Source organism: Stenella coeruleoalba, assembly GCF_951394435.1.
Source record: "Stenella coeruleoalba genome assembly, chromosome: 2".
Classification (NCBI taxonomy): Eukaryota; Metazoa; Chordata; class Mammalia; order Artiodactyla; family Delphinidae; genus Stenella; species Stenella coeruleoalba.
In genome coordinates this window covers 108,728,854-108,754,286 of record NC_137147.1, presented here as the reverse complement: position 1 = coordinate 108,754,286, position 25,433 = coordinate 108,728,854, and the positions used below count along the sequence as shown (strand labels likewise).

Below are 25,433 nucleotides of genomic sequence, written 5' to 3'. Positions count from 1 at the left end.
GAATTCAAGACCTACTTATCTACCAACAGCAGTTATACACTTTCTATTGTCTTACTATAGAAAATAGGAGTAGTGAATTTATAGATGAGTCAGGGTGAAGAAAGACATAGTGAACCCATGAGAATCTTACTCTAATTGATAGGAAGGTGACTAGAAGTTGGAGAAGTTGGTTAGGAAAGTGGAGGAGAGGACCTTTCCTGTAGTACAGTCTTCATAGGGTCCAGGAAGTCTTTTTTTTTTTTTTAATTAATTAACTTCTGGCTGTGTTGAGTCTTCATTGCTGCATGTAGGCTTTCTCTAGTTGCGGCGAGTGAGGGCTACTCTTTGTTGTGGTGCATGGGCTTCTCATTGCGGTGGGTTCTCTTGTTGAGGAGCACGGGCTCTAGGTGTGCAAGCTTCAGTAATGATGGCACGCGGGCTCAGTAGTTGCGCACGGGCTCAGTTGCTCCGCCGCACGTGGGATCTTCCCAGACCAGGGCTCGAACCCATGTCCCCTGCATTGGCAGGCGGATTCTTAACCACTGTGCCACCAGGGAAGACCCAGGAAGTCTTCTGGTAGCTAAACCTTGGATAGAGACCAGCCTAGTCTCATTTACAGAATGCCACATCATGGTGAATTGTGCTGGGGGCAGCTGCTACTGTGTGAGCCACGTAAGATTTTAACACATTTTGGAGGATGAGAAGAGCAAATTGATGACCAAGCACATGCTTCAGAAATTACTTTATTGCATGTGTACAGTGATTGCATATTGTTTGAATCAGCAGGAAGTCAGTTATTAAACATACACTTTTCCAAATAAAAGGCAATTTAATTTTACCAGAAACCAGTGTCATTTTGTATCCCAAGTCTCTAACCAGCTTTACAATCTCATCTAATAAAGGTGCCTTAAATTCTGAGTACTTTGAATTATTAAACCCGTGTTACTTTACACCAGGATTCTGTGGTGGTTTTACATATTCTCTTTCCCCTTTGTTAAGGTGGGGAAGCCAAAGATTATGTTAATAACTTGCTCAAGAGTTATAAAGTGATATAGGTAAAGCTAAGAAAAGAACAGATTTTGGTATCTTTTGCCCAGTATGAGGGATTGTGGCTACAATGGTCTGATTTTTTTAAAAAAATCTTTTTCTGTTTTGTTTTTTAACAGATTTATCAGCAGGTTGCAGGTGAACATGGCCTTGAGGTAAATCCTGCCCCTTATTGAAATTTAGTTCCAGCAGATTGTTCTTGGCATTTTAAGGAACTAGAATATGTTACAAAAAACAAAAGTTTTGTTTTGGTTTTTTTCTAGACTTTTTTTTTCTTGTGGAAGATGAGAAACATGTTTAAAGAAAGGTTCTTTATGCTGAATAATTGTGATGCTTGAAGTTGGTCATCTGCCTTATTTAGATTAAGTGGATTTAAAAAATCAAAGCTATTTCTACACCATTTTTTTCTTGATCAAATAAAATTTTATTAGAACCTTATAGATGCCTAGTTTTTATCCATGTTATATTACATGTGAAATAAAGCCTATTAGAATCCTGAATTCAAACTTTATCTGTGATGTCCTACTTCCTACTCAGTAGTTTCTTTTTTAGTAGCTGATAACATTTTTGATAATACACACATATATTTTAATTGTTTGTAACTTGAACCATCTCTGTGCTTGCTTTGGTTGTATCTTCCTTATATAAGGGTAGTGATCCAGGTTGGTAGGGCAGAGGGGTGTGTGTGTGTGTTTGTAACGAGCTTTAAGATTTTCAAGTTGAGTTGTGAATTCAAGAATCTGAACTTCTGTTTATACCAATAGGCAGAGTTTTGAGATAGGAGACGAGGTGCTCCTTGTGTCAGACTTTGAGTGTACTGGGAAACATGAAAGTGAAAATCTTTAAAGTGTAAGATTTTTCAGTTAACATAAAACTTTAAGTGATGAGATCAGGGGCATATATGTTTAGAGAAGCATCTACAGGGCACAATACTAAATTGTCCCTGAGAATTGCTTTACAGGTGGAGTCATTTACTCTGCATCTTGACTGGTAAGCATGAAAATGCTATGTGTGCAGACCTTTAAGTGGCAACTGGAAACTTGAACTGGAGAACCAGAAATGCAGCCAAGGGAGCTGGGCATCGAGGTCACAAAATGGCATGAGACCAGTGAGGCAGGATGCCCAAAGGTGCTGGCTAGAGACCACCTCTCCTACCAGGGCCCAGCTTTGCACTTGGTGGACTGATGTTTTCTCTTAAAAGATTGTTGTGCATTTGCTATATGTCATACACTGTGATGCATTCTCATGTTTGTCATTAAATCTCCCATCCTAGAAGACAAATATTATTTTTCTCTTTGTTTAAAGAGAAACAGAGCTCAGGGAGACAATGTGACTTTTCAGTGGTCGCAGAGTCGCTACAAAATAGCAATCAAACTCGGGTCTTCTGATTTCAAATCTGGTTCTTTTTACATTATAGGACAGTTCCTAGAATCAGTTGCAACTGTTGTCTATTTTTTACGAGACCTTAGCCCCCCTACCCCAAACGTGCGCATAGTGAAAGCAACACATTTATTATTATTTATGTGTAGGCTGCTGTGTGACACCAGGAAGCATGTAGTAGTAGGTAATGTTGCATTTTTACCAGTCTTGCCATCTAGCCACAGTTGCCCCTCTCTTCCTTCATACTGCCCCCCCTCAGGTTTGTCCCTCTCCTGCCATAGGTCTTCTGCTATAGTTTGAACAAGCCCTGCCAGCCCTCACATGGAGAGCAGTGAGAGGCCGAAGAGCAGTGGCTGGATGAAACAAGTATTTGGTGTGCACGTGTTAGCCCTTCGGGATTGAGTGATGAACAAGACAGATACTGTCCTGCCTTCATGGAATTAGGTGTTACAAAGGTCATTTCAAAATTAAAGAGGGTAAGTACCATGAAGTAGAGGAGGAGGTTTTTAGAAACAGTGTTTGGTGGGAGAAACCTCACCGGAGTGCCACTGACTACTGGGAAAACAGGAGAGGAGAAGGCTGCTGAGCACGGCACGTGGCTACCCTGGTTCTCTTTGTGGGTGGCCTCCTGCCTTCTTACGCCTGTTCTTGGCTGACTAATGAAATGTCATAAGTGCTGGGGCGCCTGGAGCCACTAACACTTATGTATCACTTCCCTCCTTCTCCCCCAAGCTCTGTAGGCCTTGGGGACTCAGATACTTTGCATATACACAGATAGACCAATACAGTTTGACAACCTGAGAGACCTTTGAGTTCATTTAGTCTGAGCCGTCATTTTACAGCCAGAACTGACTAACCTAGCATCACACAGGTGGCAGCACACAGGATCCAAGTCAGGTGAAATGAATGCCCCCACAACAGTCTGGCAGATAAACAACATGAACCATAAATGATGAGCTGGGTGCATGGTGCTTGAATGCCAAGTTCAGGCAGCTGAGGCGTGAGTGGCTGGGAGAGGGGTAGGTACAGAAAAGAGACAGGAAGCTGGGCATCCGAAGGGTCTAATAGAAAGTGACGTGCTTTGGCATTGAAATGCCATTGTGTATCTTTAGACATCCAGGCTTTTCCAAAGAAAAACAGGGATGCACAAATAGGTGAAGCTGACAACTGAACGTGTACAGATGCTGAGAAATGTCCACGTTGAAAAATGACAGTTTTGAATTTTCATAGTCTAATAGAATTCCAATCTTCCTTGGGGAAACTGTTATCCTTATATCTGGAGTCATCTTGTTGTGTAGAAATTCATACTTATGCCTAAAGATTAAACGTTGATATAACAAAGCTTCAGAAATTCTGTAGATGGGCTTTATAGGAGTATTTCAATTTTCAAATACTCCTATAATTATATCATTTTCTTTTATTAAATGACTATCAAAGTAACAGGCCATTTCTCAAACTATGTATCTCTTTTCTAAAACGTGTCCTAAGAAACTTATATTTCAAAACTCTGTTTTTGAGCAGCCACTTAACTGCAGAAACTTAACATACAGTATCATAAACTCATAATGCATCAAAATTTGTATAGAAATACGTTTAAAAATGTGGATTTCAAGGTTGAGATGTGTAAATCCCTTGTAATAAAGACATTTGAAACAGGAAACCTCATGATCTTTCATGTAATAAATTGGGGCTTTTGGTATAATCTGTGCACAAGTACCCTGAGCCATCCCTTTCCTAAACTTTCAAACTAAGGGGGGCACCTGGGGGCCTGTCACCACTCAGTATTGTATAGCACCAGCACCCTCTCATGAAGGGAGGGTACTTCTTTGTGCTTTGAAAATGGCTGAAACCAAAGGCGGCCACAGGAATTTCCTAGCTCTGCCCCCTATGGATGTTTGAGGTTCTGTGTGCCAGCATGCTGGTCCACATGGCTGGGGTGAACGCTTAGAATATGATCCAGATGTGTCGGAACAAACCAGCCTCTTTCCATCCCAGTTCATCTTGTTTTTTTCTTAACTGAGCAGTCAACAGAAACTGAATGAGCCCTTCCCTCTACTTTCCCTCTCACCACCAATAGAGTCTAAGACTATGAACCAAAAAACACGAGTCCTCCACTGTTAAGAGACACACACAAATACCACCACCCACCCCCCTTCCCCGGACATCTTTCCAAGGTGGGACTACAAACTTCTGCTGTAGCACGGGGCTTTTCGCCCTTCCTTTTTCACTATGTCTTGTGTTCCCACCCTTCTGTCTTTTAACCTCACCTCTCCCACTCCACACAGACTCCTCCTCATCCTGTATGCGCCTTCAGTTGTTCCCTGCCCCTTGTTCTTAACCGACTAGGAGAGGAGACTGATTTTTTTAGTCTTACTTCAGGCAGAATATCCAAAAACAGTATGTGGCTCAGTGAACGGGATTTCTTTCATTCCTCAAGCTGGGTCTGAGGTTTAGCAGAGCTGATTTTAGTCTTAATATCTTACAGGAGGAAAGTTGCTCTTCTCACCTTTGCTTAGGCATGACAACATTTAACTAACCACGATGGAGGCTCCTGGGCACAAAACATTGGATGAAACATTAATAGGATTCAGCAAGTCGAGGATCAGAGGCCCCATAGTACCCACGGTACTGGGAAACTGGTGTAGTAAAAATTTTTGCAGTTTTTGAGATGGAGAGTGGTTGCACCCATGGCCTTCTAAGTCCGAAATGTCTACTGGCCTGGGCCTCATGGATTTTCCCAGCTTTATGGAACTACTCCAGTAGAGGATAGAATGCTTAGCGACAGAAGCAAACCGGAATTAACCATAACCATTAAGCCTCTGCCCACATGTACTAAAAAAGATGGAATTGGGGCTTCAAATCAAACTATTCATTTAGTAACAATGAAGTTGAACATAAATGCAAAACCAATCACTTAGTGGTGAAGAATGCTGTCTTTGGAGCCAGACTGCCTGGGTTTGAATCCAAGCTCTGAATCCATGCTGGTTGGATTATTGAACTGCTGTGGGGCATAGCTTTCTTATCTTTAAAATGGGATAATACAATTGTGGGAAGTAAACCAGATAGTATGTGTAAGAGTGTAGAACAGTGCTTAGCGTAGAATAAGTACTCCATGAATTTTAGCTATTTTATTGGAAGTACCCAGAGCTGCTTTCTCTTTCCATCTGGACTTTAGGGAAGGGGGCTGGAAATGAGTCCTGAAATATCTTAGCATATTTTAGAAAACATAACGTGGGCCTTAGTTACTACTAGTGGAAACCTCTCGCTCTGTTCTTTTCAAAGCACCTTTTAATCTTGGGTATCCAGATTTCACCTTACCTTGATGATGCAAATGTGTGCCTCATGCACCAGGAGAGGCGGTTTGCTCCCAGGTCTTCCTGTTTAGGGACATCTTCAAAGGCCACACCCACCGTGTAATCCAAACACTCGTCCACCTCCACCTCCCAGTAATGGCGCCCTCGGACTGGAATTAGGTTTCCCATGACAGCAACACACCTGGTTTTAGAAAGTAGAAGCATCTGTGATTTGGGGTGACCCAAGCCTGGCTGTGCAGGTGAGTGACACCAGCTGCTGGGGTCAGTCAGTAGGTGGTCTAGAAGCATGGAGGCAGGTGTTTGAACACCCACTTGTAAAGCAGCACGGCCCTAACTATCAAAGCTCACTTGACTGATGCTGAAGATTAGAAGAGGATTATTATACTGCTGGTTATAGGTGAGGAGGAGACAAGCCAATAGAAAAGGTTCTGTTTGCTTTTTACAGTGATTGGACTTTTATAGTAACAAAAAGGTTTGGTTCACTTGTTCATGAAGAAAGATTCTTGGATTGAGGACTTCCCTGGTGGTCCAGAGGTTAAGACTCTGCGCTTCCACTGCAGGGGGTGTGGGTTCGGTACCTGACTGGAGAACTAAGATTCCACATGCCACAAGGCGTGGCAAAAAAAAAAAAAAAAAGAAAGGGACTGAAACCTAACAGAACACAGCACGGTCGATGGAACCGTATGCTTGAGGTTCACGAGCTGGCCAGCACTTGCTTCTGGTCTCCTTGTTCCCCATCTGCCTCTCCCCCTCCCTCCCCAGTTCACACTTCTTTTTTTGTTTTTTTTTTTTTTGCTGTACGCGGGCCTCTCACTGTTGTGGCCTCTCCCATTACAGAGCACAGGCTCCGGACGCGCAGGCTCAGTGGCCATGGCTCACGGGCCTAGCCGCTCCGTGGCATGTGGGATCTTCCCGGACCGGGACACGAACCCGTGTCTCCTGCATTAGCAGGCGGATTCCTAACCACTGTGCCAGTAGGGAGGCCCAGGGACTATCTTTGTCTCTTTACCCCCAGCACACAGCACATTGTTTCATGGGTCAACAGACGTACTGGTAACAGGATATTAACATGGGACTCTAACTCAGCTTGGCTGGAACCCCAAAAGCCAAGACCGGAACAGTAGGTGGTAAGTACTCCCATATTACAATATGAGATGCTGGACCACCTACACAGGACTTTCAAAAGACATGGCCAAAAACTGGTTTTGCAACTTTTAGTGCAACACCAAAGGGTTGAAGCTGAAGATGCTTGAGGCTGTGTCTACCCAGAGAGCTGTCTTATAATCCACACAAAGAGTGAAGTAGCAGTGGCCTGGTCAAAGGTGTGCGTTTTTAGAGGACCACATATGAAGGAGACCCACCATAGAAATGCTGTAGATTAGAGGCTGCCCAACTCATGAATTATTGAAAAAAAGCCAATAAGCTCTTTAAGATTTGATCAGTTGCATTCTGTTTTTTTAACGCAGGTAAGGACTTTATTGCTTCTTAATCCTCTCTGTGCCCCCCAACCCTGGGTTGAGTGGACAGAGGCAGGAAAGGGTAAAGTTGTGTTCCACTGTACTGTGTGCTGTTCTGCTGTCACACGCTAACACTTACATATAGTAGGTATGTAACACACATGCAGTAAGAAGGCCAGCAGGGAGCGAGTGTCAGAGGAAGTGTCGGCTGCAGGACAGTCCAGGACCCAGGCAGGGAGGCTGGATGCAGTTTTCCATCGGTGGCCCCTCTGGCCCCCCTAAGAGAGTCCTTTCCTTCCTTTTAAGATCCTCCTGACTCTAAGACCAACCCACTGAGAATTCTTTTAATCCTGATTACCAGGAAGCTAAGAGCTGTGTTTAATGTTTAATCTTGGAAACAGAAATTAGCCCTTGAAGTTAAGCTGTGTTCTTTTTTTTTTCATCTATCGCTGTGATTTTTCTATTTCAGTAGGGCATATTTGCCCCGTTTTTTTTTTTTTAGATTTTTTTTTTTGACGTGGACCATTTTTAGAGTCTATATTGAATTTGTTACAATATTTTTTCTGTTTTCTTTATTTCTTTTGGTTTTGTTTTGGTCACGAGGCATGTGGGATCTTAGCTCCCCAATCAGGGATCGAACACGCACCCCCTGCATTGTAAAGTGAAGTCTTAACCACTGGACCGCCAGGGAAGTCCCTTGCCCCCTATTTTAAGTTTTCTTTAAGCATTTGGAAAGAAATGAGTTACAAATACATCATTTTGATCTTGAGTACTAAGCTCTGGAGATAGCGCAGATCCAGACAGACAAGGCGCATCTTTGATGGACGGCCCTCTCTCAGGTCGTGCACTAGCACGACCACCATTCCCTCCACCAGCTTTGGGCTGGTTTTTCACCAGGGCTTTTGTTAGATAGTATCACAGTGTGGGAGAGAGAGCTCTGGGCCAAGCACTGGGGGACCTGGGTCCTTGCTGCTCTCTCACGGCCTGACGGTGTGACCCTCCAGCCCTGGGAGCCCAGGACTCCACCTCAGAGGCCACAACACGTCTCCTCTGCTGGCACCAGCCAGACCCCCTACTCCCCTCTCCCCAGCCTCCGCTCCCCACCATCCCCTCCCCCTCACTCATTTCTTGGAGTGAGCCTGAAGCCCCCTTCAAGGCTGCATGTGTCATAATCCAACTTTACCCGAATAACAGCATGTATTAGGCTGGTTCACAGACTGTTCAGGTGGGTGAGGGGCTGATACAGTACCTAGTAAAGCGGGTGTCGCTGGGGAGTGGCTCCCTGGCGGAGGCTTTCCTCTCACTTCGTACCACTGTAAGCCCATCTTCAGAAACGGTCAGCCAGGGATGGCAGGTGTGCTCGTTCAGGCGAAAGTAGCTGCCTGCGAGGGGAGGAAGCACACAGACACACACACCCCCCAACAGCCAGTCACTCCTCTGCTTTCTCCACTTTGCGCTCCGTGCGGGCCGAGGCTTCACCACGCATGGCCGACTCAGCTTCCTGCACGATACACGTGAGCCTGGACTTTGCGTGGTAGTGACCCTCATGCTAATAATGGTGGCGGTTAACATGTGTTGGGGGTTACTGTGAGTCTAGTACTGAGCTAAGCAGTAACTCTTATCTCATTCACTCCTTATGAGTACCCAGGGGTTAGTATTTCCATCTTGTAGAGAAGAAAACTGAGGTGCAGGGTGGTTGAGAAGTCAGCTGGCAGATGACAGAACTCAAATTCGAACCCCAAGCCCCTCTGATTCCAGTGGCTGCGCCCTTAAATAGGAGGCTGTAAATACTTGCTGGTGAACAGGAATTTCTAACCTACTTGCCAAGAGGAATAGCAATTGAGGAAATTCTTAACGATCAATTTGACAAAGGTTAGCAGAATTCCACATTCAACTTTCAATTAGGGCAGCTGGGGAGAAGGAAGGAGATTGTAACCCTCTCCAAGTCATGGTTAAAACAAAGCACATCAAAAAAAAAAGGTACCGAATGGGTTTAATAAGAAATTAGTTTTTTTTTTAATCCTTTGTTTAGGGACATAGTAACTCATTCTCCATCATTGTCTCTTAGTCAAGCTCCTCAGTTCCCATTCTGTCATGTTCATTGCTTCAAATTCTACTTCAGGCCTCGCCATCAAGCTGTTCACTTTTTTTTTTTCTTTTTTGGCTGCGTTGGGTCTTGGTTGCTGTGCACGGGCTTTCTCTAGTTGCAACAAGCGGGGGCTACTCTTCATTGTGGTGCGCGGGCTTCTCACTGCGGTGGCTTGTCTTGTTACAGAGCACAGGGTCTAGGCGCGCGGGCTTCAGTAGTTGTGGCTCATCGGCTCTAGAGCGCATGTTCAGTAGTTGTGGTGCACGGGCTTAGTTGCTCCGTGGCATGTGGGATCTTCCCAGATCAGGGATCGAACCTGTGTCCCCTGCATTGGCGGGCAGATTCTTAACCACTGCACCACCAGGGAAGCCCCAAGCTGTCCACATTTATTTCCACAATTCGATGCTCCTGGAAATTTCATTTGCTATCTGAGCAGACGGACCAGGGGGAGGCAGGTTCCCACCTTGCAGCTGACAGGCATGGCCCTTACTGCCTGCTCTCTAGGCCCAAACAAGGATCGTTTTTTTTTTGTTTTTTTTTTTCTGGTACACGGGCCTCTTACTGCTGTGGCCTCTCCCGTTGCGGAGCACAGGCTCTGGATGCGCAGGCTCAGCGGCCATGGCTCGCGGGCCCAGCCACTCCGCGGCATGTGGGATCTTCCCGGACCGGGGCATGAACCCATGTCCCCTGCATCGGCAGGCAGACTCTCAACCACTGCGCCACCAGGGAAGCCCAAGGATCGTTTTTTGAACGAATAGATATGTCTTTTGCCGATTCATGTTTATTCAAGTTTTTTGTAAGTACACTCTTAACAAATTATTTGAACAAAGGAATTCAGAGACAATAATAACCAAGGGCTGACTGTACCTTTTGCTCTGTTCTCTTTTATCGAAACAGCCAGAGTTTGACATTTCAAAACACCAAGTCAGCACAAGAAAGTAGAAATGCCAATCAACCAAAGGAAAGTTCCATCACAATATAAAAGAAAAACCTGAGTCCCAATCCCAGCCCTAACCCCTACCGCCTTCGGCAGCCACGTAACTTGTTTTTCGCATTTCTGTGGAAGGAACATAAGTGGGGACTAATCGCATACCTTTCCTCCTGGTATTGGAAATGAGGACAAAATGACCCTACATCCCTCAGTGAAAGATCCCAGCCAAAGGAACGATGTCCCCTGAGCCCTGGGCCCAGGCTCCCTCCTTCTGCTTCTCACCTGCCTGTCACCCAGTCTGCAGCTGGCCTGAGCTGGGCTTGCTCTGTGAGGTGTGGGAAGAGCCACCTGGCTTTAGCACACCTTAGCAAAGCTTAGAACCCAGAGCCGTGGCAGTGCTGGGATAGCAGGAGATGCATGGAATGTTTCTAGTGATATCTCTGCTGACTCAGGACTTGAACATGAGATGTGACGATTCCATGACGTGTGATGGCAAGTGCGGGCAGGGGGTGGGAGCTTGGCGTGGATGTGGGCACCCACTAAGGCATCCAGAGCTACGTTGGGCCTGTGGGTAAGGAGATGTTTGGGCCGATAGCAGGGAGATAATCCATGGCCCATGGCTCTTCCTGGGAATTTCATAAAGACCATGTCCCAGGGGTGGTGTTCAGCCTGTGTGAAATGTGCTTTCTGGGCCACCCAGGTCCAGTGTGACAAGCCTCTAGTCCACCTGAAGGTCATGGAGAAAAACCCTGAGTTCTAATGCTTGCTCAGCCACCCCATTGCTGTATGACTTGGGCCTTCGGTCTCCCCTTCTGTAAAATGGGACCCCAGGGCTTTGATCACCCCTGAGCCCCTTCCCAGCCTGATTTGCCATGTGTTCATATCAGTGAACATTTATCGATTTAACAATGAAGTCATAGCAGCCCTGGGTCTGCTACAAGGGGGTCACTTTGGGCCCAGAGAGTACGCGGCGGGGGTCACAGACCTGTGGTGTGGACTGTAGCAGGCTCGCTCCTTGCGCTGGGGCCCCCCACGTTGAGGGCTCGCACGTAGATGGTGTAGCTCTGCCGGGGCTGTAGCTGCACCAGGCACTCGCAGGTGGGAATGCCCACAACAGACCTGGGCAAGGAGGCAGCTGAAGTCACCCTGGGGCCGGGGCAGCCAGGCCCAAGCACCAGGCCTCCCTTTCAAAGCAGGGATTTTTAATTCCCCCCGCCACCACCCCTGTTCTCTGCCCTCCAGCAGCGGTGCAGGCAGGAGTGTTGACCCCCTCAATGCTCCCTCCCACTCAGGTCCACTTTCCTCATTTCTTTGTATTCCTTCTGTCTGTGGCTCTCTCCCCTCCAAGCTCCCCACCCCGTGTCCCAGGCACCTTGTCTAGCGCTGCATGGCAGGGGCATGCATGCAGTTGAATCCAATGTGTCTCAGTCTGTCTGGTAGGGCCACAAACTCTCTGAGGGCAGGGGTCAAGTACCACTTACATAAGCACAGCGCTGGGCCCCTAGCAGGCTCTCAGTCTGCGTTTATGAACAAATGATCTGGCTAGAGCTGAAAGGCCCACAGAAGCCCACTGCTATTAACCTCTTTGAGGGCAGCTACCTACTGGGAATAATCCAATTTATGTAAGTGGTACAATACAGTATTACAAGCCCATGGTTGCCACTGTCTGTACTCCTGCAGCTGCCAACCCCATTTCAGTTCAGTAGGAAAGAGAAGCCTTCAGGGTGATGCCCATTTACAGATACAACACCCACACCTGGCGAGGCCGGGATGTCCAGGTCACTCTGAGGCTACAGCTCTGGGCAGAGGGGCACTTTTACATATTCATTCCATAAGTATTTTTTATTTTATTTATTTATTTGGTTACTCTGGGTCTTAGTTGCGGCAGGCGGGCTCCTTAGTTGCAACTCACTGGCTCCTTAGTTGCGGCTCAAGGTCTCCTTAGTTGTGGCATGCAAACTCTGAATTGCAGCATGCAAGTGGGATCTAGTTCCCTGACCAGGGGTCGAACCCTGGCCCCTGCATTGGGAGTGCAGAGTCTTAACCACTGCGCCACCAGGGAAGTCCCTTCATTCAATAAGTATTAACTAAACACCTTAGGTTTCAGAGACTGTATAGGGAGGCCTTAGGGAAAATTAATGTAGTCTCTGCCCTCATAGAACTTACAGTCTAGAAGAGAGGCATTTCTCAAGCCATCACTGGAAGAAACATAAGATGGTAACCATGACAAGTTGACAGTGTACTATAGAAGGTATAGTAGGGGAGAGGTGACTTTTGAGCTGAACTCTGAAGAATGACGAGGAGGTAATTGGATAAAAAGAGAGTAGAAGAGTCTCCTACATAGAAGAAGCATGTGCAAAGGTCCTGTGGCAGGAAGAAGCATGGAAAGTAGGAGGAACTAAAATATGACCAATGTGGTTGGGGCCAGAGAGGGAGGGAGAGCTGGTGTGGTTAACCTGGAGAGACAGGAAGGGGCCAGAGCCTGTGAAGGAATTTTGTCTTTTCTCCAGAGCAACAGGATGCCATGATTAGGTTTATACTAGGAGAGTCAGCACCATCCCAGATCACCTAGGTCACTGACCAGCCTTCTGATGACCCCAATCATAATGGGCTGGTCCCAGGTATCAGGTGCCCTTAAAGTATCAGCACAAGTTGCAAAGGAAATCCAAACCATTCAGGTGGCCAGACCACTGGACTCACTGCCCTGCTTCTGAGGATCCCCAGAAGTAGATCAGCAGCCAAGGTCAGCAGCCCTGATGTTCTTGTGGACATATGGATTCTACCTGGGGCAAATGGGTGGGTGGGATAGATGGCCACGGCCCAAACCCTGGATTTAGCATGGAAGAATCTGTTGACACCAAACCCCTCTCTTCCATTTCTCCAGAGCTGGGTAGGTACACAACAGGGCAGCCCCTGGGACTTGGTGGCTGGTACCGGGCTGCCTGGTTCATTCCCCTTCCACAAGCTTCTGCACTGCCTGGTTGTAACCCAGAGGTACATCCATGTTTCCTCCACTGTACACAGCTGTAGATTCGTAGGATCTGCAGGCCATTGTGGTCACTGAGTACAGCCTTCGTTTATCTGTGAACCCCTCCAGATCTCTGCCAACCAAAGGGGAATGTGAGCCTCCAGGCAGCCTTCTACCATGGACATGATGTTCTTTGTACATTGAAATCTAATCTCTTTTACTTCTGCCTCTCACAGTCCTCTCTACTTCTTAAATTCCAGCCAGGTGGGTCTCCTGGTTCCTCCAGTACAGGAAGCTCACGCCTGCCCAGGGGCCAGGTGCTGCCTCCATCCACTGTCTCAGGCCTCAACCCTTCCCACGCATCAGGTCTCAGTTCAGACGTCTACTCTTCCAAAGTAAGCCCCCACCTCCACCGCATTCCCTATTTCATTGAGTTTCTTTTCCCTTCATAGCACTGTGTATTTTAAGCATTTGTTTTCTTGGTTTTGGTTTATTTCCCCCCACTCGACTGTTAGCTCTGGAAGGGTGGGGAATTTGTCTGTCTGGTTCACCAACGCCCAGGCGCCACCTATGCGCTCAATACTTGTTGAATGAATGATGGTAAACCTTGGCTGTGCTAAGAAAGCAAACCTGAGGTTTACCATTTATTCACTCATCCATCATTCACCTTCAATGGTAGCATTCCAGCTATTTCTCACAAAATTAAGGTTCCTGTGTGTCACAAATTCTGACCTTCTCTCCAGACTCCACACATTTCCTAAGCTGTGTCTCTGTGTCAAGGCCTCTCGTGCCCAGCCAACGCCCCTCATGACTCACTCAGTTACGCCCGAGGCTCCCGGCACTTCTGCCTGGGTCAACTCCACCGTGTATGAGTCCACAGGATTCAGGTTCCCAGACTCCCAGCAGATCAGCGCAGCCTCTTCACAGCTCCTTATCTCTTTGCTTTTCATAATGGGGGGACAAGGCGCTAAATGCAGGGGAAAGGGAGAGATGAACAAACCTGTTCACATCCAGCCCTGTGGTCCAGAGCATGGGCAGACATTGCAAGCACTCTCTTCCTACAAGAGATTCAGTGCAATAGAAAGCTATAGACTGAACATTTGTGTCCCCATCCAAATTCATATGTTGAAACCTATTCCCCAGTGTGATGGTATCTGGAGTCTTTGAGAAGTGATTAGGTCATGAGGGTCAAAGGGGTTTGTTATACAAGAAAATCCAATGAGCTCCCTTGCCCCTCTCTGCCATGCGAGGACACAGCAAAAAAGACAGTTGACTCTGAACCAGGAAGGGTCCTCACCAGACACTGAATCTGCTGGCACCTTGATCTTGGACTTCCCAGCCTCCAGACCCATGAGAAATAAATTTCTGTTGTTTATGAGCCACCCAATCTGTAGGATTCTGTTATAACAGCCCAAATGGACTGAGACACCAGGGAATCCCTTTCAGATGTTCCTGGAATGGAGGATGGTTGCAAGGTTCAAATGGTACTGTGTCCAAGAGCAGTACTTTTTGATATTTTGAGACCAACTGTGAGAAAATGTCCCTGCCATATCAGGCATATAGATTTGGTGTATTAAATGAAAGAAAAAAATGCAAAGGTATTCCTGCCCTTCCAAGTGAAATCAAGAGCCCTGCCACGTCAAGGAAGCCATGACTCTTGTGTCCCCTTCAGTGAAGGTCCTGCTACAGAAACAAATGGCCTCCTTACCTGTCATGTACACTGCACACTCACTGGCGGGGCTGAGGCCAGCCCTGTTCTGAGCTGTGACCAAAAATTCATACTGGGTATTTGGCACAAGGTTTGTCACTGAGCAATACGTTTCTTTGACCGTCATCGTAAACTCTGGGGAAAAAATAAAGACAAGTATTCAACCTTAAAATAGGCCAACTGGCTCCAAGTTCATTGCGCTGTAATCTATTTCCCCTGTAATGGATACAGAACTGGCCACCAATTCCTCCCATCTGTGTATGCATGCCCCTCGGCAGCGTGACTCGGCTGATCCTTCCATTGAGAGGTCTGGTCTTTCCCACTATGCCTTGAAGCTGGGCTTAACCATGTGACTTGCTTTGGCCAATGGGACTATAGCAAACATGGTACAAACAGAGATTTGGGAGGTGCTGGTGCACAGAGGCCTTGTCTTCTTCCTGCCAGGAATGCTTCCACTTCCATGGGAACAACCTTCAGCCAGCCTCCTGGAGGATGAGATCACATGGACAGAGGCCTCAGCCGTTGCAGCTGAGGCCCTAGACATATAAGCAAGGCCATCCTAGCCCATCCAGCCCTACCAAGCTGACCCAGACCAGAAGAACTGTCCAGCCAATTCAGAGAATTATAATAAATCATAAATGCCATTTTATTTTATTTTTAAATTTTATTTATTTATTTTGGCTGTGCCAGGTCTTAGCTGCAGCGCACAGGATCTTCACTGTGGCACACGGGCTTCTTAGTTGTGGCATGCAAACTCTTGGATAAATGTCATTTTAAAAATTGAAGTACCTTTGATTTACAATGTTAGTTTCAGGTGTACAACATAATGATTCAATACTTTTATAGATCATACTCCAGTTAAAGTTATTATAAAATGTTGGATATATTCCCTGTGCTGTACAATATAGCCTTGTAGCTTATTTATTTTATACATAGTAGTTTGTACCTCTGAATTTCCTACCCCTGTTCTGCCCCTCCCAACAAATGAATGAATGTAAATATTTGTCATTTTTAGCCAATGTGTTGTGTACATGTGTGTGTTTGGGGGTGTTGTTACACAGCAAAAGCTAACTGATACACGTCCAAACATCCCCAGACTCTTGAAAGGCAGTAATAAGTCATTAATCCACTCTCTGATATCAGTTCCTTTATAACAAAGTGATCCATTAAAGATCTTTATTGATCCCCAGGACAAAGCCCCAACACAATGGCCTCTTCTGCAGAGGGTACCAACAGGGTTGATTTGTGGCAAAAACTGACTGATCGATCAGATCTGACTTTTTGGTCCACAATCTCCCTTTTCAAATCTCCCCTTCCCCCGCCCCGCCCCCCCCCCCCCCCCCCCCCGCCGCAACGCCCTCTTTAGTCCTTATTCTGACCACCCTCACTCTCCCTCATCATTGCTTAAACTTACTTTTCTCAAGGATTCCCCTTCCAAATCCCTGGGCAGGTAAACCATCCTCCCCTTCGGCACATAGAACCCTCCACCTGCACGACCCGGTACAAGGAGAAGAGCTCTGGGCAGGGAGCCTGCGGACTTGATTCTCATCCTGGTTCTGCCGTAACTCACGGTGTCCCCACAGACAGCTCATTTCTCTAGGTCCCAGATTCCTCATCCATAAAATGGAGATCTCTAAATCCCTTTCCAGCAATCTCACTCTGACCCCATGCACACAGAACAGGCCCTCCCAGGCTGGCCCTAATCCCTGATTCCTTCAGATGCTCAGCTGGGGCTCCTCTGCTCTCTCTCTTTTTTTTTTTTTTTTTTTTTGGCTGCACCATGCGGCTTGTGGGATCTTAGTTCCCTGACCAGGGATCGAACCCATGCCCCCCTGTGTTGGGAGCATGGAGTCTTAACCACTGGACCGCCAGGGAAGTCCCCTCCTCTGCTCTCTTGACTCTCCCTTCTCAATAGGAGACTGGCTTATCTATTATGAGGGGTAGGCAGGTATCTCAGCCCTAACCCCAGGCCTGCCAGCTCCATTTCCCTGGGAAGAGAATGGGCCAAGAGCTGCCCACAGTGGAGGCTGGGGGCCATTCCCAGCAGCTGGCTCCATCTGGGAATGTGGATCAGATCAGGAGCAGCCCTCCCAGGCTGCAGAACCCCCCTCAGCCCCCATGGGGGTCTGCAGACTAACCCTCCAGATTCTCCCAACACAGCGTTGCTCTGAGGAGAGCCCAGCCCGCGCTCACATGCCAGGACCTGCTAGAACCCAGCCAATCCAGCTGGGCCTCTTCAAGGAGGGGTGTCCCCACCCCTCTTGCACACAGTGCAGCCAGAGACTTATCCCAAGGACAACTCTGACCCGACGGCGGTAGATACAGTCCATATACCTTAGCCTGCCTTGTGATCCTCCCCAGTCAGGCCCCAACTTGCCTTCCTATTCCTTTCTGCCATGCTCACCTGCCTGCATCCCATCCTCTGTGTAGTTCCCAGATCGTGCCAGCTCCAAGGAGCCAGGTGTGCAGGTTCATCCCATCTCTACCTTCCCAACCTCCAGGAAGGCAGGGCCCTGGCCTCTGAGAGGCCTTAACTGTTCTGGAGCATGGTTCTGTTCCTGACAGAGCCTCACCTGCTCGGTCCTTCCCAGGTGAGCTGTCCTGCACTGGCCAGTAGGATAGCTGATAGCTCTCCACGGTGTCATCGGAGTATAAGCTCCAGCACACTCGGACTGAGGAACCTGTGGCTGAGTTGGGGGCCTGTGGGTTTATCACTGGAGCAGAAGGAGCTAGAAAAGGAAAACAGAGAAAAACAAAACAAAGGAGGAGCCTTAAGTAGAGGTATGAATTGGGAATGGCCCCTTTTACAGGACAACCAATCCCTCAATGCATCCTTGGGCTTTGGAGATGGAAGAGGCAGCCCAGAGTGGACAGGGATGGGAAGGCCAAACCCCCCAACCGTGAGCCTGAAGCAACCGGTATGTCCGTTCCTGCTTTGACCAATCCACACAAGCTAGAGGAGGTGGGGTTGGTGACAGCAATTCAGGCTGGGGTATGGTTTGTAAGTCCTGACCTAAGGATGGGTCCTCTGACCCTTCCACGCCATCCAAAGAGGCAGGACAGCCAGGACCACAGCACTACTGCCCTCAGCCCTGGAGTGAACAGAGGAGTGAAAGAAGCCTTAACAGGGATGCCTTGCTTTTTCTGGGGGACCCATCCAACAACTGTCTCCTTCATTATGATGAGAGAAGATTGGGTTTGGCCAAATTGTGCCTTTCAGAACCAACTCCTTTAGAGTCCATCTACTGAGTTAATTATTTTCTTCTCTGTAGGTTAATATTTCTGCCTCCCCCAGCCCCACACAGGCTCACCCACAACCAAGAAACACTCCTTGTTTTTCTTCCATAATTCTCCAATGGCAGCACCTCCCTCCATCCCAAGCTTTCAAGAACATCCTTATTTTCAAATTCTGAAACTGTTCAGTCCAGGTAAAACTTAAAGGAATGAACTCAGCCTTTCCTTGCTGGTTAGGGGCTGGAGGACCCTAACATGACAAAGGTGAGAAGAGAAAGAACATGTATCCCCACGTGATGGAGTTCAGGATGCACAGAAGATGCCTTCTATACCCTGCAGAGAACAGCCCCATCAGGGGATGCAGTAAGAAGAGGGATGGCTCCAGATGGAAGCAGGAGGGTGATGGTCTGCATGGGACCTGGACACAGGAGGATGAGGAAAAATCTCCATGTTTCTCAAGTGCTGACTTGGACGATAGTGCCTTTCCTTCCAAAAGACTGGGCCTGATTACTTGGGCAACACCATCCCTAGACCATCCAAAGGACTTCATAGCTCAGTGAAATCTCCCCTTGACCCAGTAAGTCTAAGAATGGCCTCCAAGATTTATAATTAAGGACATTCATTGCAGTATGGTTTATAATGGTGAAAAACCTAGAAACGTCTCGGCATCCAACAGTTGAGGATTAAGTAAACAGATTAAGATATATAGCCATCAGAGTGATGTTGTAGAAGAATTTATCTGTGCGAGAAAATATTCGTCACAATTGTTTTGCTAAAAAAAGAAAGCAGATTACAAAACAATTCCATTTTTATTTTTTAAAAATCTGTATAAAGGAAAAACAAAAATGATATACAAAACATTGTTCAGAATGGTGCTGGGTGTTGGTGAGAAAGGAAAGGTGAGCAATCAGTAAAAGCTAAATTGTAGTATCATTCTTAAAAATAAGTTATCACAATAAGATTTTTAAGAGCTACCTGGCACCATGTGACATGCTGTACATACATTACCTTATTTATTTCCTACCATGTCCCCATGAGTCATGATTATGTCCATTTTACAGACAAGGAAACCAAGGCTCAGAGAGGTTAGGTAAGTTGTCCAGGGTCACACAGCTAGGAAGTAGCAGGGCTGGGATTCTCACCAGCTCCATAGGATTCCAAAGCCCATCTCTTAACCCTATGCTAAAAACAGCCACCTGGGAGGAACATAAATACAACAGTCGAGGAAATAAAATTTGGGGTACTTGCTTGGAGTAAATTAGAGTTTCTGGGGCCAGATGTTGGCACCCTGGAGAGTGAGGGTGGGTATTTACCCCAGGAAGGTCAGCCTCTGTTTTCACCCTTACAAGTCATAAAGACAAAACCATGAAGCTTATGCAGCTGGTGGGGGGAAAATGCCTGTTTCTAAACCTTTATGATTTTTTTTTAGCCATCAAAGTTTCTAACTCAAAGCTCAGGGAAACTGGTGTGAAGTATGCACACAAGTGAGATATGCACCTGGGATGGTGTTAATGGCGCCCATAAGCTCCTCCACATCAGAGAAGTCCAAGGTCTGGTCTTCAAATTCAGGCTGCGCCGAGATTTCCACATCTGTTTTTGTTTTCAGGAATTTTCCAAGTCTGTGAGTATAAAAAGACACACTAACGAGAATGGAGGGGCATTCTCCTCGGGGGTCACTAGTGATAAGCAACGAGGGCCTCTTGGATGAACTTTTATTTCCTTATTTTAACATGCTGCGGGCTGCCTGCTGGCATCTGCTTCAGTGACTGACCAACGAGGTCACCCATGGGGATGGGCAGGTTGGTTTACGCCTTTGAGGAGAGGAGAAGGGGTGGGGTCATGTCAGAGGGTAGGGGGCGGGAGGATGTCCACCTATGAGCCCCAGATCCACACCATCTGGAAGATCCTCCGATGCTGACCTGGGAGTTCCCACCCCACATCACCCCAGGCCCCAAAGACATACAGCCCCTCTGGGGCTCCCTCTCCACGTGGTCAAGTGCCCTCAAGTCGATGACCATGGACCGGGGCTCTGGGTCTCCTGCGCATGTTCCTGGCCGTCACAGGGTTTGTAAGTAGCAGAGGCACAATTTGTAACCATGTCTGTCTTTTGCCAAAACTCATGCTCTTAACCCTTATATTATTAAGCTTCAGTGTTCGTGTTGCTTTACAGACATTGTCTGATTTTATTCCCATAAAGCTATCCCTGTTTGTAGGTAAGGAAGGTGGGTCCTAGACTGGTTGGACTTGCCCAAGGTCATGGGGGTAGCAGGATCTAAACTCCAGTCTGACTCTATAACGTGCATGCTTTCCGCAGCACACGGTCTGGGCCCTGGCCCAGCTGGGGGATGCTGGGGATGATCTCTGTTCCTCCTGCTGAAAGGAGGGGCTCAGAGAGGAAATCTGACCCTGGGCTTGCAGGCTAGGCCTCATCATATGCTCCCTTCCAGCTCTGAGATTCTAAGATTTGGTACTAGAGGGTCCTTGTGATCCCATACTGTCCTTCCAAAGCCAGTGCTATTTACTCGTAGGGGCAGACACAAAAGCTGAAACTGGGAGCATATAACCAAGTGGAACTGATATCTAGTTGGATATCTAGAGGTAAAAGGAACAGAAAAAGAAAATACATGTCAGAACAAAAGTATTACCTGTCAGCCATAGCCACAGCATCCTAAAAAGGAGAAAGAGAAAAAATATTGAATTGAATTTGGAAATAAATTTCTTTTTCAAACTATATAATAATATAAACATGTTAAAACTTGGAAGTGAGTAAAAGAGAAAAATCAGCCATGTCCCAAGCCCTAAGAAAAATGACTCTTATGACACCTGTATAGTTTCTTCCCATTAACATTATGTGAGCACTTTCCAGGTTACAGATGGTCTTCTGGATCATCAATTTGAAAGACTGTGTAACAGTTCATTGAATAGAAACTCCATCGTTCACTCTACTGTTGGACATTTTGGTTGTTTCCAATTTCTCACCATCATAAATAACAGAGAAAACGTCTTCATATATATCACTTTCTCCACATTCTGGATTATGTCACTAAGCTACAGTGATATTGAGGAACCATTGGTTCAAAAGGTCTGAGTAGTACTGAGGGCTCTGATGGTGTCTGCCCACCTGCTGTCCAGCTTGGGTCACGGCTCCCTGGCTACCCCAAGCACGGCAGGAAGGAGGCACTGTTGGGCTTGGAGGGACCCCTGTGGCATGGCCAATGTAAAGGCTGTATTTGGTAACTAGGAAGCTCTGGAGGCTGAGGGCCCCTCCCTCACATACTGGACCCCACTGCTGCCCCATATTCCTGTGGGACCTTGTAAAGAAAGGAGACCCCAGCTCTGAGCTTGAAATTCCCACAGTCTGGCTACATGGGGACTTGGGGTCAAACTGAAGTGGATTTCAAGGGTATCAAGAGATGGATTTTTTTTTTTTTTTTTTTTTTGCATGTCTGAGCTTATGAAGTGAGATGTATAATGGCTGCACTTGTAACTGGGAAACAGGAGGTGCCTTTTTAGCCTGGAGATCTTTCTCCCCAGACCTCCAGGAGGCTGTCTGAGATGGCCAGAAAAGTTTCAGAGCACTGTTTTTTGTTTGTTTTGTTTTTGTTTGTTTTAATTTTTGGCTGCGGCATGTGGGATCTTAGTTTCCCAACCAGGGATCGAACCCGTGCCCCCTGCATTGGGAGGCGGAGTCTTAACCACTGGACTGCCGGGGAAGTCCCCTCAGAGCACTGTTTTTGCCCCATTTCACGATGAGGGCACAGATCTCTGGGTAACCAGGACAGAGGAACAAAGACTCTCGTGTTAGCCAAGCAATGGTGGAGGGAAGGGTCAGGGGTGCATGAGCCTGCTTAGCCACTCATGGCGAAGCTATGCAGAGAGACGAAGGATGTATCATCATGGTGATACATCCAGTGGAATCAAATGGATGCTGACCGTGAAAGTTAGTTCCAACATCTCCAGGCAGAGAGGGGACAATCTAACCTACTCTAATCATAATTGTCATTGCAGTTCATTATTTCACTTCATTACTGACCTTAATGAAATCAACTTTCTCTTCATGACACATCTCCTCTATTGTTTCCATCAGTTCTTTGCAGGTTTCAAGATTTTCTCCACAGCTGACCAGCTGTCCATACAAGGCTTCCAGCTTCTCTTTCTTTTTCTCCCCTAGAGCTTGTATTTTTTCTTCGTATTTTTGAGCAAGTGTTTCCAAGATCTCATTGTAATGTGACTCAAAGTTTTTTTCTTGTCTTCCAAAATTCTCCTGCAAGATATAGTTGATCTCAGCCATCATTTCACTGCATGTATGTTGACTACAGAGTTATTTGGGGCATGAAAATGTATCTATCCAGAGATGTTTTAGTCCCTCCCTGTTGTCTTAACATCGCTTGTCAGGGTGCTGAGGTGGACAAAAGGGTAGCTAGGACCAGGAGTCTCCAGCTAGAACCCCAGCAATAATCTTAACAAGAATTACTGCTTTCTCTGCTGGCCGCATTTTGCAGTCCTCTTCCCCATACCCCAGCCACTTCTGTTTTAGCCACCTCCCATCACCATGACAACCGACCACGAAGATTGCCAGTGATGAGTCAGCCTGCCACTGGAACTTTGGACCTTAACATGGAGATGTCTGCCTTGGGAGAATCCCACGTATCTTTCCCTCCTGAGCTCTCAACATCTCGTAACACTCACCTCCACTCCCTGATGCTTGGACTATACAAACGTCAGGATCACCCAGATTCTCATATCAACTAAGAAAAAGGTGCAGGGGAAGGGGAACAAGCCGGGTGGTGCTGCCTAATAGATGAGAAAAGGCAGGAAGGCAGAGAGAGGGTTGTGCCAGTACTCAATCCTGGAACGCGGTGGGTAAGAAACATTAATTAAAGCATATCAAACCCTGGTCCCCGTAAAGTAGATTGGAAGCCCAGGAGAGCTCTGCGGGTTCTGATTTATACCATCCTTATTAGATAACAGAGACATTTCCAAAGAAGAGGCTCTTATCAATCATTCAGGGAGTATTTACTGAGCACCTACTCTGTACACATTCTAAGACTTGCTCAGAATGGTGGAAGAGAGGGAAAAGCAGTAGGTGACCCCCACCAGTGTTGAGTGTAAAAGGAAGAGCTTAGAGTCCTCACTGAGGGTGAAGCTGCTCTGATCTGAGAGTGAGCTGGCAGTACAGAGGGTAGGGAGTTCTGTCCTGGCTGTTGTATACTTGCCCTCCTACCACCCACCACCCTATGCTTAGATGTGGAAGGGCTTCTTGTCCCTTCTCTGTGCCTTCCACAGAGAATTAGTGGAATAGCTGCCCTCCCTTTTAAGACTGGGGGTGGGGAGGAAAGTCTAGCTTCACGGGAAGGGGGCCCAGGGCTTAGTTCATTCCTATGAGTTGCTCCTGTTGATACAATCTGAGGCTGCATTAATAGAAGGAGAGCATCCACATGAAGAGAGGGGACACAGGAAGTCCTCTGGTCCTTATGTCTGGGCTACCTCATCTGGATGGCTAGGTTGCATGCTGGTATCACAGCAGTGGACTTCACACCTACTAGGCACACCCAGGGGACCGTGACATGTTTGGTGACAGGCACAGAAACTTATTGATCTTGTGAGAAATAGGTAACAGCCAAGGAACACTTATCAATGACAGGATGGGTGTCTTGCAATGCCTTATCAGGCTGGCCCATGAAAGAGTCCCACCTTGTAGTAGGACCGGAGCTATAAAGACACCGAAGACCCAGCCCATGAGAGCTAATAGTTCAGTAGGGAATGCTGCCAGGTAATCATTTCCACAGCTGCATGCCCACTGTGCTACGGGAGGGCAGAAAGAGGGGTGAGGGAAGAGGAGCAGTACTGACACCATATGTTCCAAGAGAACAGATTCCTTAACTCATACCAGACACAGCTGATGGAAGCAATGTGTATCTGACTGGGTCATCAAGCGTGCTCTTACCTCCACCGTGATGAAAACCTCCTCCAAGTGACTTGCAAAATTTTCCATCTCAATAATCTGCTTTTCCAATTTGTACATGTTTTTGTGAATTTCATCCTATCAAACAAAGGATCCCAAGAAGACATTAATGCTATGTTTTCTCTCTCTCTCTCTTTTGGAGAAGGCATTTTAGATTTATTCCCTGCCTACATACTTGAGATTCAAATGCAATATCCAGAGAAAGGAGGACTAGGGCGATCTATTTACCTTGGCACTTTCCAGTGCTTTACCGAGCGGGGTCACCTCATGCTCCTTGTGCTCAACAAGAACCTTCCCCGACGCTCTTACTGGAGTTTTGCAAGTGACACAGAAGACATCGGCAGCTTCTTCCTCGTCCTCCTCCTCTGGGATAACGTAGCACTCATACTCCTCACTGGCGTGGCCGTGGGTGTACCGATAGGCTTCCCGCAAGTCCCGGCAGTGGCCTGCCGAGCCCCATGCCCCGAAGCCCAGGTCCTCAGCCTTCGCAGCCTCGCCACTAAGCCTCCAATCTCTCTGCTCCCTCAGTGGCTCTCTCCCCATAATCATATAAGGAGCATACTCTGAAACCTCTATTCTGGGCCTGCTTTTGTCAATAAACTCATCCCCTAATTCGTGATCATCTTCAAGTCCATATAGATGGACAAGTTCATCCACTTCCTCTCCAAGGTCTCTCTGAGCCTTCCCTTGCATGGGCTGTCTTGGCTCATTGGTCATTTCGGCTTGAACTACTTCTCTTCTCATCTGAGTGTCTTCTTCTGGGAAGATCTGCAGTCTGTCTTCAGAGTCATACAGATCCATGTGACGAAAGTGGAAGTCCTTGGAAGCAGCGGGCCTGCCCAGCCCTGGTGCTTCTCCCGCCTCCCCCTCCATTGTAGCTCTGGGCAGCACTTCTGCACAAGCAGGATTCTTCCTGGACAGTTCTTAGTGGATACACTGGATCCTAGAACACAAAACCCCATTTATGAGAAGGTCGTTGCAGTAGATGGTCATTAGATTGGGCTCAACTTATTCACAATTTAAAACAAAAAATCATCTGAGCAGCTCAGTTGTAGTTTCACTTTAAACAATCTGTAAAGAAAGGTTTGCTTTCTACAGGAGGATGGGTTTCCTAAGCTTAAAAGAGACAGGAGAAATTATGAAAAAAAAATGAACACATAAATTGATTTGACTAACAAATGACCTGAAAAAACCTAAAAACCTAACAAATGACCTGAAAAAACCTAAAAATCTCAAAAGGCAAAATAATAGCAAGTGTTTCAGGCAATTATTATTAAACAAATTATATGAATTAATTGGAAAGAAAAATCTCAGTAGGTTACTGAGCAATGAGAATTTACAAAATAATTTCTTTTGTATAT

General features: G+C 46.8%; 1 protein-coding gene and 1 long non-coding RNA gene across 4 annotated transcripts in view; one reads left to right on the top strand and one right to left on the bottom strand.

Moving 5' to 3' along the window:
* LOC307182881 overlaps window positions 1–22,114 on the top strand; it is a 27,283-nt gene extending 5,169 nt beyond the window's left edge. Inside the window, exons 3-5 of one of the 3 annotated variants that reach the window (XR_013827284.1) lie at window positions 1,146–1,181; window positions 13,426–13,560; window positions 18,146–22,114. This is a non-coding gene — a long non-coding RNA (uncharacterized lncRNA). Of the gene's footprint in view, window positions 1–1,145; window positions 2,883–13,425; window positions 13,561–15,317; window positions 15,847–18,145 lie in introns of those variants that run through there. The other 2 variants (XR_013827285.1, XR_013827286.1) reach the window with 2 other exon arrangements.
* Window positions 3,670–25,433, bottom strand: FSD2 (fibronectin type III and SPRY domain containing 2). Its single transcript, XM_079914531.1, has 11 exons — window positions 24,301–25,433; window positions 24,055–24,150; window positions 22,141–22,371; window positions 20,753–20,775; window positions 19,605–19,726; window positions 17,447–17,602; window positions 14,874–15,008; window positions 13,982–14,132; window positions 11,179–11,316; window positions 8,427–8,555; window positions 3,670–5,901 (listed from the first exon to the last, which is right to left on the bottom strand). The coding sequence occupies exons 1-11, from the start codon at window positions 24,943–24,945 to the stop codon at window positions 5,721–5,723; spliced, it is 2,007 nt and encodes a 668-aa protein (XP_079770657.1). The 5' UTR covers window positions 24,946–25,433; the 3' UTR covers window positions 3,670–5,720.